Source organism: Ctenopharyngodon idella, chromosome 17, assembly GCF_019924925.1.
Source record: "Ctenopharyngodon idella isolate HZGC_01 chromosome 17, HZGC01, whole genome shotgun sequence".
NCBI lineage: Eukaryota > Metazoa > Chordata > Actinopteri > Cypriniformes > Xenocyprididae > Ctenopharyngodon > Ctenopharyngodon idella.
In genome coordinates this window covers 29,634,638-29,650,781 of record NC_067236.1, presented here as the reverse complement: position 1 = coordinate 29,650,781, position 16,144 = coordinate 29,634,638, and the positions used below count along the sequence as shown (strand labels likewise).

The window sequence follows — 16,144 nt, the reverse complement described above, 5'->3', positions numbered from 1 at the left end:
AAATGAAGCGAACGCGAGAGAGATCAAATCTGCGCGAGAGGAATATAAAGTAGGCAACGACTGAATTATAAATAAAATGAATGCAGACTACAGCGTGCTTTAGATATACAGTAAAATGTCTAATAATAATAATAATAATAATAATTTAACTGACAGCTTATCTAGTATGATTATTAGTCCCCCCACTTCAATATTACCAATATTAGTGGTTATATCCTGCAGTTTGTTGTTGCTATTTCATTATAGATAAATCATAGATCAATCATAGAATCAAATAAAATTATATGAATTTGAATTTTATTATTATTATTATTATTTTTACTTAATGACACTCAAGTGGCATTGTTAACAAGATTCTAGGAAATTAGAAATTGGTGGATGAATAAAAAATATTGTATTAATCTATCTGAGCGCCTGGTCAGGAGAGTTTCAAGATACTACAAATAATAGGCAATATATGCTACAAATAATAATGCACACTTGTTAATGTGTTCATTCTTCTGGGCAGTTTTCATTATTATTTTTTTTTTTATTATGAACATAAATGAATCATGGCAAACCAAAAATTTATATTTGTTGTAGGCCTACAGCTACAGGAACAAGTTTGTGAACCATATGAAAATGTATGGATTTCTGCATTGATTACTCATAAAATGTGGTCTGACCTGAATTTAATTCAGAATTACAGACACAAAATCTGACTAAACTAACACACAAACAATTGTACTTTTCGCATTTTTGTTGGGTACAATCAGCAGTGGTGGATAAAGTACACAAATCAAGTTAGCCTACTTGAGTAAAAGTAAAGACACCCTAATAAATATTATTCTAGTAAAAGTATTAAGTACTCCTTTTCAATTTTACTTGATTAAAAGTACAAAAGTACCTTAATGTACTTAAAGGGTTAGTTCACCCAAAAATGAAAATGTTGTCATTAATTACTCACCCTCATGTCTTTTAAAACATGCAAGACCTTTGTTCACCTTCAGAACACAAATTAAGATATTTTTGATGAAATTCGAGAGGTATCTCCATAGACAGCAATTTAACCACCACTTTCAAGGTCCAGAAAGGTACTAAAGACATTGTTAAAACAGTCCATGTGACTACAGTGGTTCAACCTTAATTTTATGAATCGACGAGAACACTTTTTGTGCGGAAAAAAAAACTAATAACGACTTAATTCAACAATATCTTCTCTTCTGTGTCATTCTCCTACGCTGTTTTTGTTCAGCGCTTCCAGGTTCTACGTCAGAACGCCGACCCATTATTGGCCAATGCTGATCACGTAAGCAGCACGATGTATGTGTGTGATGATGTCGCAGGAGCCGGCCAATCATGAGCCAGCGTTCTGACGTTCTAACCTGGAAGCACTGGACGTAAACAGCATAAGAGAATGACACAGAAGAGAGAATATTGATGAATAAAGTCGTTATTTTTGTTTTGTTTTTGCGCACAAAAAGTATTCAGAAGTAATGTAACACATTATTTTCCATAAAAGTAACTAAGTAATGCAATTAGTTACTTTTTTAGGGAGTAACACAATATTGTAATGCATTACTTTTAAAAGTAACTTTTTTGGGGAAACTGGTCACTATCATTAATACCTTCTAAAAAAGGTACAGCTTTTCCTCTCTCCTGTCTTCTATAAAACTTACTAACATCAACCTAAAACACAGGCAAAAGACTATTATGCTACCTGCCAGTAATAAACAATAGTGCCAGCTACTTATATGCATGATACGCAGATTATTTTGGTCTTTGAGATATTGTGTTTACAAAATGTGCATTAAAAATGATCTAAACTTTAGAAAACACATTTGGATGTACAATGATATGCATCAAATGCGTCCTTCATTTGTAGTGCAATGAAGGATACAACAGATCCTTCGCAGCCTTGCCTACCCCAGAATTCATTGCGCGCCGGTGACTTTTTTTAAAAGAAATTGCCAAATTACACTTTTAAACAAGTATGGGGTTTCAGCTTACTCAAATTTCTAAAACAAATGTAAAATTAAAAATTTTGAAAAGGTTCAAATGTTAACTTCTCAACATTGAAAGGTTCACATGTATCCTACTAAAGCTGCATTCACGCCATGAAATTACCATAATTTCAAGGTTTCAACTTGTAAAAAGCGTTCACATCCTCGTAGAGCTTGTAATTACAGCTTGTAAGATGGGACTTTTCTGAGAGCTCCTACTTGTACCACGTGACCGCTGTATCACCTGACTGCTGCAGATTCAATTTAGGAAATGATAGTGGTGCCATAGAAATGCATAATTCCCAGTCCAAGGAAATGAACAGCACCGAAAAGAATGTCACGTTTTGTCATCTCGAGTCTACGGTAATTACGAAATGGTGTGAATGCAGCATAAGATGTGATCATATATAGTTTACAATCTTTATATACCGAAATGGACCATGTTGAACATATTTGGACAGTTTGTGAACCCAGTTTTGTTTTCAGACAGCTTAATATAACTTTCAGTATATTAAGTCCAGTACATGTGTACAGCTGTAGGCACCACTGCGGCCAAGTATCTAACCAAATAATGAAATTTATAAAAAATAAACTAAGTGTAAAAATTTTGTGCACACTGTACAGACACCCTACACCGTGCGTATGTATTCTTTTACTGGTGTGAGCGAAGTAATGAAGTAAACAGAATGATTTCAAACTGTTTTCATACACATTTAGATTTAATATGCCACTCTCATTAATGGAGTTACGCACTCAAATTACATGAAATCATTATCCAGAAGTTGCAACATTTTTTTTTTTTTTACATGAATTTAAATAGAAATATTTGTCTTAAAAATGTCCTAAGTAGCCTAACACTACTTTGTTTTGTCAATTTAAATTTGTTCATTCACTAAATGCAAAATGCCTCATTCTGCCAATAAATTGTTCAAGGCATCTACAGATTTCTTGTTCAGCAAACTTTCAATCAGTAACACATATTGATCTATCATTTTGATATATAATTTTTTAAGACACTTAATATGTGAAGTGAACTATGTAATCACCTTACAAAGCAAAGATACTGTATCTGCAGTGTAGTTTTACAAGTTTGTATGTTGAACTCAACACTTGACTCACAAACCTCAAGACTGGTGACATCTTGTAGAAAAATGTTAAAAAATGAGCTCTTAACATCACAACACATCAAATAACTAACAATAATGACAAAATAGCATTTAAACTCTTTTCAAACAATAATAGAGAAACAATAATTCTCTTACAGTAACCTCATAATTTATTCATGCTGGGAACTCACAAATCTTTACATTTCATCAATATTGTTCAATTTAAATTTCTTTGTTCAGAGCACTAGTTGGGACAACATTTGGTGAATTCTGTTGATCTATACCATGGGGATTTATGTAGTTTCAAGTAATTCACACTTCTTAGTATTTGTGACTCAAAGGGTCTCATAAACCAGAAAATATGTAGTTGCTTTTTAGCGACGTTTAACTAACTGGTTTAATTAACCCAACTTTTGAATGTTTTACACATGAACTTGACATCTGAACTTGGCATATGGTTCAGTACACATGAAGGAAAACAAAATAGTGTTAGAGCCCCCAATAAGCAAGCCAAAAGCAACAATTGCAAAAACAGTTTAAACATAGAAAAAAAATGGTACAGTAAACTTTAATCTTTGTGTATCAATAGTTCATTACACTATGTATCAGCCAGTGCATATTTAACGCCCCCTGAAAAATAGCAAAGAATCAGCACTTAAAATCATTTTTGAAAGAAACAGAGTAATGATATAGCTGTATTAATACAATGTCTAATCTAATGTGGTATGTATTTGTCTGAAGATTTAGTAGTATGACTACATCACGCTGTGCATTCAAGTAGTTCACTATGTAAGTGTAATTGAAGTTTGCAATATTGTGTCTAAAATGCAAGTTACTAAATAATAATTTGTTTCTTGAAATGTTTATAAAAGTGGTAACGCTTTACAATAAGGCATTAATGCACTGTGAAGTAACATTAACAAACTATGAACAGCTGCATTTTTATTAACTAGCGTTAACAAAGATTAACAAATACAGTAAAAATGTATTGCTCATGTTAGTTCATGTTAGTTAATACATTAACAAATGAACCTTATTGTAAAGTGTTAACATAAAAGTAACGAATGTTCAGCACGAATACTGTTGTTGGTCTGAATAGCATGGATGTGATTACCTGTGACCCCACAACCAGTCTTAGAATTAAATTGATATTAATTTTAAACATATTACATACTGTAGCATAATCCACAATGATTTAATATTTGGGAGAGGAAAAATTTGGTGTTTATCTATTTATGTTTTTATAATCTGATATATGAGCCAATGGCCAAAGATGTACATCTAGGACATTTAGAAAAACAATTACAAAGCAGAGCAGTGGAATACAAAAACACATTCTGTGTGAACAAGCTCTTAACAGTGTACTGTAAAGTACAATAAATGTGAAACGTTCAATGCAAAAGAAGCTGTTATTCTGGAACTGCAATTCTGGAAGATACAAAGTGATTGGCTCTACATTTAGACAATAGGTAAACTCATTGTGGAATCTGGATATCAAACAATCTGGGTTTCAACAATATTCCAAAAAGGTAAAAATAAAAAAAAATAAAGAACAAGAATGTGAAATAGGAAAGGTTAAATAAAAGATTTATTCTAGTGAAGCATGAAGGAAATAATAAGCAATAAAATTAAGAGTTTGTCTAACCAGTTCAAAACACAGTACAAATGTGTGTATGAAATCCCAAAATCACATTTTACACTTTCAAAGCAAAAGAACTAAAAGAATTCCCTGATGTGTTCAGTCAAGGCATTTGTACAGACAAACACAGTTTTCCATGTGAAGATGAAATGTGAATTGCAGAATTCATGTGGCTTTAAGTCGTCTTTTTAACCACATGGATGAAATAACAGGGTGCTTCTCCTTGCCCTGTGGTGTATTGCTTGAAGTCACCATATACATTGTGCTCGCATTTTCCAAAAAATGCTGCTTTTAAAATCTCCTTAAAACTCTCCACACGATGGGGGTAGTATGACAGGCGGAATTTACTATAAGACAGAAAGAAAACCTCTTAAAAAACATCATGTACAGTATAACCAAATCTTGATACACACATACCACTTCAAAATAACAATAGATAGGTATTGAAAGAACTTAAGCAAACTAGTGTTAAAAGATTCTGGGTTCAAGGTAGGCAACATAATTCCAATTCCACAAATAATTTGCATTTATCCTAAATGCTAACTACAAATCATTTTACATACTAGGGATGCATTGATTGTTTGGCTACTGACCGGCATAAATCTGTTAATAAATGTAAGGCAGACACGGCACGGATTTACGTATGAATAAACACTTGCTCAGCCCTTTAAGCATGACGTCACTGGAGGCTGTATTATTGCATACTGTAAACATTTGCGATGTTATGGATTCAGACATTCTCTATTTTAGATGAATATGGCTGATTGCTTAAAAAATATAAATAAGTATTAATTGTAAGGTGCCCTTTTTTAAAGAATCACTGCAGTAATTGTTCTGGCTCAGTAAAGTTAGAGATGGGGAGGACAAATATCCTGCAAATGAATATAAAAATAGATGTGGTGGAATGACATGAGGGTGCATATTTTTGCAAATTTTTGGATGATTTAACCCTTTATTGGAATAGTCCACCTAAAAATTAAATATCATAATTTATTCAAGTTTAATAAAAATATCTTCATTTGTTTTAAAGTCTTATGGGTTTGGAACAACATAAGGGTGAGTAAATGATGACAATTATTTTGGTTGAGCTATTCCTATTAAAAAAAAAAAAAAAAAAAAATGTCAGTGTCATTTTGCAACTGCTTAATTGTTATTATAATTATTAGTGGTTTTACATTAGAATAAATGTGACAAATAATATAACTTTACTTTTAAATGTGTGCCAATGGGCACTTCAGTATTACTCTTAAAAAAATTCAAATCCTCCTTCTTCTGAAGTCATTCCTTTGATGACTTGGATTTGTATTTGAGGTTATTATTGTGCTGATAGATGAAATTCCTCTAGCTTTAGTATGTAATATATGTAATTTGCGGAAGCTTATTTTGTAGATCGATAGATCTGGGGAAAAAAAAAAAAAAAAAAAAACATATACCTGCCCATCAAAGAAATCAGGATTGGTAGAAAGTAGACAAAAGAGACGATTAAAACACCAGGTGTAAAAGGGTATGTGTCTGCCTTGTATACTTGTGATCCAATCTACCAAAACGCATCTTAATACCAGGTGTAAACAGGGACAAAAGTATAGGGAGTGTAATGACGTTGTATACTAAATACATATACATTAATATTTTTGGCCATTCATCCAGTAGATTTGTGAGGTCAGGCACTGATTTTGGACGAGAAGGCCTGGCTTGCAATCTCCGTTCCAGTTCATCCCAAAGGTGTTCAATGGGGTTGAGGTCAGGGCTCTGTGTGGGCCAGTCAAGTTCTTCCACACCAAAATTCCTCCAACTATGTCTTTATGGACCTTGTGTTGTGCACTGGGGCACAGTCATGCTGGAATAGAAAAGAGCCTTCCCCAAACTGTTTCTAGAAAGTTGGAAACATTGTTCAAAATGTCTTGGTATGTTGAAGCATTAAGATTTCCCTGCACTGGAAGTAAGGGGCCTAGCCCAAACCCAGAAAAACAGCCCCATACCATTATCTCTCCTTCACCAAACTATAGCTGGTACAAGGCAGGTAATGTTCTCCAAATCCAGACTAGCCCATCAGGGAAGTGTGATTCGCCACTCCTCAGAATACATTTCCACTGCTCCAGAATTCAGTGGCTGAACACTTCGACTTTGCAATAACAGTGGCATCCTATCACAGTACCATGCTTGAATTCACTGAGCTCTTCAGAACGACCTTTTTATTTTTTCACAAATGTTTGTAAATGCATGTCTACATGCTTGATTTTATTCACCTGTGGCAATGGGTCTAATTGAAACACCTGAATTCAATAATTAAGAGGTATGTCCCAATACTTTTGTCCATAGTGTGTGTATATATATATATATATATATATATATATATATATAGGGTCTTTTCTTGAGCTCCTGCCCCTAATTGCTAATAGTAAAGTAAACATTTTTGGAGTTGTGTGATCTCACGCCACATGTCCATTTTCTCACACAGTGAAAATTTACCTCAATTTACTTCCTGTGTCCTCGTAAACCAAATGGCTTAAAAAACATACTAAGCAGTGTTTTTTTGAAATTCAAAAATGCAGACAGTTTTCTGTGATGGGTAGGTTTAGGAGTAGGGGTACAGTTTAAAAGGGGTTTGTACAGTATAAAAACCATTACGTCTATGGAGAGTCCCCGTAAACTACAAGTGTGTGTGTGTGTGTGTATGTGTTGACAAATTAGTCAAATACAGTACAATTCAAACTCCGCCTTGTGATAATGATTCAACCTTTATGTAAAGAGTTGCATTTGTTATAGTCTACTTCCTAATGTACAAACTTCTTATACTTGTATAATGGCTATTATTGTTCATTAAATATTATAGTTCAATAAATAATATTTTATATAAATACCTGGTATTGAGAAACAGTGTGTTAGTGGTGTGGATTTTTCAGCAATGCAGGTTATATTGTTATGCACTAGGTGGCGGCAAATGACTGTCTTTATGAGTGAAATGGCAGATCATTTAGTCAATTCAAAAATGCTGATTCATTCATGAATGAAACAAGGTATTAAACAGGGAGATTGTTTGTACTTTGCACAAGCTGTAAGCTTGAGATCTGAATCAGTGGCAGAAGAAAGTAGTTCACACAAGAGGGTTTTAAAGACACTCCATGGTTGTTTCTGTCAGTGTATAAACTGTATAAAAGCAATATCACACTCATAGTTATGCGATATGGCACTATATCAGCGCCATATCACACAACTACTCATATGATATTGCACATTATATATATATATAAAAAATGAAGGATACAGAGAAAGACATGATTTATATTAAGCACTTCAAACTAACTCATAAACCTTTATGTTTTGCCTTTTACAGTCAGTTGCATGTGTTGTTTAATGCATTTAAGATGCATTTTCCTCAGTGCAAAATTTACATCTTACATTTACATAAAAATGTACATATACTTAACTTTAAATGTTGCGTATTCACGCAAGTATTTCCATTTATCCTCATGGCAAGCAGGTCTACATTTAACTTTGCAGACTTAAATAAACGAGTCCCAGTGCACGTTAAATATCCAGTGCAGATTTTAGAATGGGAGTGCAATAATTCTAAACATGTTATAAAATATTTTCTTAACATATTTTGCATCCAAAAGTGTAAGTACTTTAAATTTCTTCCCCCAATTAGAACAGCACCATAAATTGTGTGTTGCTGTTGGCTGCAGCAATATTGATCGTCTTTTTTATTTAAAGATAGACATAGTATGTTCAGTGAGCAACTATTTAATAAAGAAAGAAAAAAAAAACCTGGTTTGTTTTCATCAGTAGAGTGGTGTTCTGAAATTAGGACGCAAAGTCCTCACAGTTTTTTTATATTAATAAAATATAAATTAGTAAATCAGTTACACTTAATGTCACATTTTCCTGGTTAAATAAACATTACATAAAAAACAACAACAATAAAACAATACAATTCTATTCTGTAGCCTACATTAACAATGTTATTAATGATCTATTTATTAAAACCAATATAAATCATTTTTACATTTATTCCAAAATAACTAAAGGCAGTGATCATTTAAACAATATATTTTATTTGTGAACTGATGTTCAGCTTATCTTTTTAATAGTCAACTTAATTTTGGATCATCAGCCATTAAGCTCAGTAAGCTGATTGCTCAATAAAAACCCCACAGCCATCATGTTTTCAGGCCATTTTAAGTATAATTTTGACGTGACAAAGCGGTGATATCTAAGTGGGTGAGTTGTTTACTTACTATTTAATTAGTTCTCCGATTAACGCCATCATTTTATTAATTCAGACTGATTTGTGAAACGTGGCGGGATTTATTGCACGAACCAAACATATCCAATCATAGCCAATCATAATGCGATGGCGGCATTGCCTCCTCTCATTTAACTTCCCCCGATTAATTCTCAATTAGTCTGTTAAAACTCAATGGGGGAGGCGAGAGAGACGCAGCCTCCCACTGTAACTTTACCTGCTGGTGTTGCTGTTGGACAGTGTTGCTTTAGAAAAACCGAATGATTCATACACTTTTTAATATCACATTATATATAATTACATGATATTTCTAATAAGTAAACTATAATGACATCACAACCACCCAAAAACTGACCTCACCAGAAGGTTACAGTACCTTGTTTCAGGCGGAGTCTGAATGCCCTCTGGTGGAGGCAGTACCAGAGTGTAGTCCAGTGTGATCATGTGAGGCTTGTTATTAACCCACAGCACTGAGGTGGAGATGTCCTGCTTCAAGTCACTCTGAAACATAAAACCTCAAGTATATGAGCCTTACAGAATGCAAAGAGTCTTTTTTTTTTTGTCAAATTGATACAAAGACAACTTGCTTAAACGGTCATTATAGTTTACATAATTTATTATATAGTATGGTATAGCTTCTCCAGATTTAAGCATAATTTTATAGAATAATTCACAATCTACAGAAACTGTCAAACTGTATGTTTTTTTTATTACGTCTCGTATGCCTTCAATGTTGTCTTCTAATACATGATTTTACTCAGTTACATTCCTGTTTTTTTTTTTCAGCTAACAATCAAGTGAATGCATGACTTTAGTTAAAAGCCAAGCACCATTATAGTCTATATAGGTTATTCTTAAAACACAATGAAGTGAACTGTGGTCACAAGTACACAAATGGTTTTTACCTTATAGTAAATATTCTTTCCTTGGGGCGCTTGGCCAGTCTCAAGGATGTAATCATAGTTACGGTGGTCAATAATTAGGATCCCTCCAGGTTTCACCATGCTGGCTATGTTTTGCAAGGCAAGCTTCTGATCACTTTGGTCCCCTGTGAGATATGAGAAAGAAGTTAATTACATAAATCTGTAAAAATCTGAAACCTATTTTGCTTTGGTATTCTTACCTTTGAAGTCTGGTAAATGAGCGAATGAGTTCCCTAGACAGATTACCGCATCAAACCCATCTCCAGGTTTCTTAACATCTTCTGGTAATGTTAGCCAGTTGGCCTCCTCAATTACTAAAAGGAAAAGATCAGACCATGGAGAAACTTTTAACTGATTCTCACTTAAAGGGGTCCTTGATTATGATTTCACTTTTTTAACTTTAGTTAGTGTGTATTGTTGCTGTTTGAGCATAAACAACATCTGCAAAGTTACAATGCCCAAAGTTCAATGCAAAGGGAGATATTTTCTTTTACATAAATTGCTTTTTAAGGACTACAGCACATGGCTGGTAGGGACTACAACAAGCTTCTTCCCAGGTTGGTGACATCACAAACCCTAAAATTTACATAAACCCTGCCCCCAGGAAAACGCAACAATAAGGCCATGTTGGGCTGCTTTAGAGAAGAGGAAGAGTTGTTGTAGTAGAGTGTTGTTGCCATGCCATAATTTTACGCCGGACTGTTTCACAAACGAGGGTCAATTCAACGCTGGATTTGCACTAAAGATTAACATGACGGCACATGCTAGTCGATGAGATGAATCAACTCCACAGCAACTACATAAATTTATCCACTAACCGTTCAGAAATGTCCAGATACATTCTAAAAGTTGTAACTTCTTTCTGAGTCTCTCCATCAGTGTCCTACTCCGGTTTGAACAATGTGAGGCTGAACACCATTACTGACAATCATCATTTTGGCTGTGTGAGATTCTCCAGCTTTGTTGTTAAGTGAAGCGTGAGCTGTTAAAGCTCCACCTTCTTTTGGAAAGCAGGCCGGGAGCAGCTGCTCATTTGCATTTAAAGGGACAGACACAAAAAAGACGTGTTTTTGCTCACACTCAAATAGGGGCAAATTTGTCAAGGTATAATCAGTGTTGGGAAAAGTTACTTTTAAGAGTAATCCATTACAATATTGTGTTACTCCCTAAAAAAGTAACTAATTGCGTTAGTTACTTTTTATGGAAAGTAATGCGTTACATTACTTTCGCGTTACTTATTCTCACTTGGGCTGGGCTTGCTTGTTTGTTTTTTAATAACAACAAAAAAGTTTTATTTTTGGCAAATGTAAAGGCCCTTTCACACCAAAAGTGAAATGAATAAGCTTCAGGCTGATCACAAATGTGATGTTTTTCTAAAGTAATTTTTGCTTATTAGTATGGTTGAATTGGATCATTGAAGGTCTGCAGCAAAGACATTGGTTAATAAAGTGAGATTAAATACATGAAGTATATTTGTTTAATTTAATATAATTATTGCAGGTTTGTGCAATATTGTGAGATTGCATTTCACCGTTTTTATTCATTTTGAGGGATACAGACTTTTTGTGCAAGTAAGATGCGTAAATGTGCAAATTTAGTCTAGAACTACAATAACCATCATGTTACACACAACGCCTCTGTACTTCTGATTTCTGTCAACATGGGGAAAGGAGAGCTGTCAGTCAATACATGGGAAAACAAAGTAACTTGTGCTACTTATTTGAAAAAGTAACTCCGATATTTTGTTGCAAATTTAAAAGTAATGCGTTACTTTACTTGTTACTTGAAAAAAGTAATCTGATTACGTAACTCAAGTTACTTGCATTACCCCCAACACTGGCTATAATAAATTATCTGTGGGGTATTTTGAGCAGAAACTTCACAGACACATTCTAGGGATACCAAAGACTTATATTACATCTTGTGAAAAGGGGCATAATAGGTCCCCTTTAAAACAGAGATCTTCATTTACCCCAGTTATCGAAGGCTGGCTCTTTTCTCCTTTCCCATCTCTCTTTAAGAGCATATTTGAGCATTTTGTCACTGGCATCCACACTGACCACCTTGAATCCCTCCTCTACCAACATGATGGAATCCACCCTTTAAAAAAAAAAAAAAGTAAAAGCATCAGAGGAATGCATAAGTGGTGGTATTGACAATCAAAAACACATCACACTCTTAATAACATTTTTCCTCCAAAATTTAATTGCACAATACATTAAAATAACTTTAAACACTCTACTTATACAACTGCTTCAGCATTATTACAATTTAATGTTCAGCACACCTACATGCAGAGACTTACAGAAGTCAAAGAAAATTTTCTACTTTTTAGAGTTGATTAGTACATTAGCATGCTTCACAAGGAACTGATCTGGAATTTGCTGAAATTTGCCCTCTAAAAATGTTTTCCCAAATTTGCACTTAGTTCTTGAATAATAAAATGAAATATATTTAACTTGCAGAACTCCACTGGTGGCCTTATTTACAATGTTTAATTTACTGATATATCAAACCATACAACGATTACAATGACTTTACTTTTGGTAAATGTCCCATGTGAATTAAACTCATAAACAAATTAGCCATTATTTTACTCTGACTAAATCATACAGAAAATAAATGTAGCAGTTTTGACAATGAAATATATTGAATGGCATGTAACATTAATTTTAAACAAACTCACTGTCCTTGGCAGGTCTACTATTTTACATGTAGTTATGTGCAAAAAAGCTTTTACATTTTAACATATAGCAATTCTTGTCAATGAAACAAATGCATAACATAGTGATTCAATTTCAAACATATATTTAATGAAACATACAATAGAGTGATGCATGTGTTCATCAAGTCTCTCTCCCCTCTCTCACACATAGAGCTTTCCAATGTTGGCATGTAGTTGTTTTATTCAAAGAGCACTGTTACTGACATCAAAAATCTCTTTACAGTCACCATGAGATCAAAATAGACAATTCTTATTTTTTTTAATGAATTGTTGCAGTGTTTATTATAAATTATTTATCCTTGCACATTATTTTTACCTCAGTTTATTCGGCTATAAATTATTTATCCATGTACCCTCATTGTCTTTAATCAAAAACATTAATGTGCCCACCCCCTCATAACAGGTGTGTTCAACAAGACCGATCTGTGTCTGATTTGAAGCAGTGCATGCCGGATAGAAATTCTGTCCGAATTGTTAGAGCAATAGCCTTGTGGGCAGCACTAAGCTCAGCTGTGTTTCAGGAGACCAGAGTTTGAGTGCTGGTTCGAGGTCCTTTGCCTGTCCTGTTCCCCTTTCTTTGCATCCTGTCTGATCTACACTATCCTAACTAATAAAGGCATAAAAGGCAAAAAATTTTAACTTAAAATTCTGTCCAATTAGAGACGCTGTTGACACCGCATATCTGCACGCTATAAAATACTGTGATATATTTTAAAATATGGCTAGATTCACAATAAAGCGTGTTCCGTGTTTATTCTGACACCTTCAAGTTCCGCTAATGCTCAAAAATCCATGTTTTAAGAACAGTAAAAACTATTTTCTTGTAATCTTAATGTTATAATGTCGTTTTTATCAAAATAAAACATAAAAAAATATAGTTAAATATAGAGTACTAATGTATTGGCTCATGCTTACTTAATTTTTGTACATACAGGTGCTGTATTAAGCAGTACATAAAGTACTGAATAAAAAGTGTTTCTGTTGCCACGTTTAAGTATTTGCTAATCCAATCTGTGAAAAATTGTGCAAACATTACTAAGGGATGCAGAAACTCTTCGTGGACTATCAGGAACAAGACAAGAATGGTACATTGTAAACACATACAGCGAAACTAGTGAGTCATTTTCTTTCAAATTGTACTTCATGAAGTTCAGTGCAAGTCGTCCATTAAAGAACAAGAACTCCTGGGACATTTAATCCATGCGTAATCCAATAGGAAAGCAGAATAACATGTCTGGGCTGGAGTTCAGCTACATCTAAATGGAAAACAGGTTTTGTAGGTTATGCTGAGTTAACAATTGTCCAGTAGCGGCTCCTGGACGTAAATTTAGGTAGGGCCGTTTCTGGGTCTTAGTTTATTATAAATGTTTTGTAAGCTTGATATTGTAATCGCTGAACACATCAGACATACTTTTGGCAGAATTCTAATGTCCTTGCGTTATTCAGCCTGGGTGGTGCTTTAATGATGATTAAAGATTCCGCCTATCCCACCTTCACTAATCAATAACGAATTATGATTGGATGATAAATAATTTTGTTCTACAACGAACTGATTTGGCTGTTCTTGTGACAGAACACTACTACTAAGTTACTCGTTCTATGATCACCCAGTTGTAACGAAACTTTAGGAAAGATGAAATACGGGACAAAACATGATTTTTTTCTTAATAAGTCGGGACACTAAAAATAGAGCTGAAATACGGGACTGTCCCAGGAAAAACAGGACGTCTGGTCACCCTATATTTGGAAGAATTTTAGTAACCAAGCAGGAAACCTTCCTTTGTGTTCAGCAGAACAAAGAAATGTATACAGGTTTGGAACAACTTGAGGGTGAGAAAATGATGACAGAATTTTCATTTTTGGGTGAACTATCCCTTTAATGTAGTAGCCTAGCCTATTTATTGCTTCCAAATGTTGTTTTAGAATATTGCAAGTTGTGTAGGAATTCCAGTGATAAAAAAAAAAGTCTACTTTTTCTACAGTCTACAGTAGTTCTACAACAGAACTACTGTATATAAAGTCTATTCATATGAGCACGTGTGAACTAAAGGGCTTATACTTTAATTAATTTGATACACTACTCCACATAGGAAGAATAGATATGCCAACTAGTTACTGACCTGATACAGACAGACACATAGCTGAAGCGGACTGATACCGTCTTGGTCTGGAGCGAGGTTTACGTGAGGTAACGTGAAAATAAGCGGGGCAGTCCCAATGGCTCTCAATTACAGCGCGCTACAGTGCCATTTTTCACCACAGATTTGCGTTGGCTCTGAGACCGGCTGCAGTGCCTGCCCATAATACATGACAGCCGAATCCATGCGCTTCATTTTAATATATCCTGCTCACTTTGCGACTTAAACAGTCTAGAAAATTCGAAAAATATTTGTTGTAGAATGCTGAACACATTTTTTTTTTTTTTTTTTATTAATTCAGTGTATATAGAGGTCTGGATGAACAGATGAGGCAATTGTCTTCCCAAAATACAGACTGGTCAGCAGCATTAGATATTATTAGACAAGTTAGCGTGTCAACTGGCAAGGAGCAGAAGTTCCAGTGGATCACATATTATTAATAATAATAAAAAAATATAAAAAAGAACAGAACCCTATTTTCATTACTTTGTATTACTTTGTTGGTGTCATGCAGATTTATCTGCATTCAAATTCAAATGTCACTTTTGTTAGAATCATCTTTCTAACTGTGGACTGCATCAGTTCAAAAGTATATATTAGACCATCTAAAAGAAGATTTAAAAATACACTGGCTTTGATATAACATCACTTAAAATACAGCAATACAGCTGCTAGTGATAGAAAGCACAAGCACTTTTTCATCTTTGGACTCTGTCTGCAAAACTGACTTTGTGTAGTTTGGCCAAAATGGCATTCCACTTATCAAAAAGCTTCAATGCAAAACCACATGACCCAGATTAGAAGGGGTGGAGCTGAGTAAACCAAGACAGTAACAAATCTATCACTATATCCATAAGGCTAAAAGCTTTGTGATTAAATCCGAAATGACTGCAGACAGATCAGTCGGACAGATGAGCAGAGTAAATAAGTACTACAGACAACCGCCCTGGCCTTGCACATCAGATATCATGTGAGGGAGATGTTTTATTAATTTTATTCATTTCTTAATTTGATAGTTTTTTTTAGGTCATACCCTGTGCCGCAGGCTACATCCAGCACCCTCTGAACCCCATGTTTTCTGAGCAGCGACAGCACCCAGCTCTTGTACTCCTCTGTCCTGCTCCGAGTGTCTCCGATGTACAGCTGCCACACTTTCGCTGCTTTACCGTCGGCATACTGATCAGGAAGACCGACTGCACCAACACCGAGAGAGCGTGTACGGTAAACACTGTCCACCATACTGAATTATCACACCACGTGAACTGTTCGTCTTCCGGATCTTAAATAACCTCCTGCCTGTTTTCTGTCGTCGGCTGTTTGCGTCTCTTTTTCATGCTTACAACGTCTATGTTGATATTTATATTGCGTCTGTGTTGAAACGGAAA

General features: G+C 34.5%; 1 protein-coding gene across 1 annotated transcript; it reads right to left on the bottom strand.

Annotated features, from left to right (window-relative positions):
* Positions 1-3,235: 3,235 nt before the first annotated feature.
* On the bottom strand, positions 3,236-16,109 carry gnmt (glycine N-methyltransferase). Its single transcript, XM_051867862.1, has 6 exons — positions 15,793-16,109; positions 11,869-11,996; positions 10,097-10,210; positions 9,879-10,021; positions 9,350-9,474; positions 3,236-5,074 (listed from the first exon to the last, which is right to left on the bottom strand). The coding sequence occupies exons 1-6, from the start codon at positions 15,996-15,998 to the stop codon at positions 4,903-4,905; spliced, it is 888 nt and encodes a 295-aa protein (XP_051723822.1). The 5' UTR covers positions 15,999-16,109; the 3' UTR covers positions 3,236-4,902.
* Between the last annotated feature and the right edge of the window lie 35 nt (positions 16,110-16,144).

What these genes read in the sequence shown, in the direction of transcription:
- gnmt (XM_051867862.1), bottom strand. Translation starts at nt 15,998, where the DNA reads ATGGTGGACAGTGTTTACCGTACACGCTCTCTCGGTGTTGGTGCAGTC. An exon ending in GCCAGCCTTCGATAACTGGG is followed by an intron (nt 10,211 to 11,868) that starts GTAAATGAAGAT and finishes TTTTCCTTTTAG; the next exon opens with TAATTGAGGAGGCCAACTGG. An exon ending in CAGACTCCGCCTGAAACAAG is followed by an intron (nt 5,075 to 9,349) that starts GTACTGTAACCT and finishes TCTGTCTTATAG; the next exon opens with TAAATTCCGCCTGTCATACT.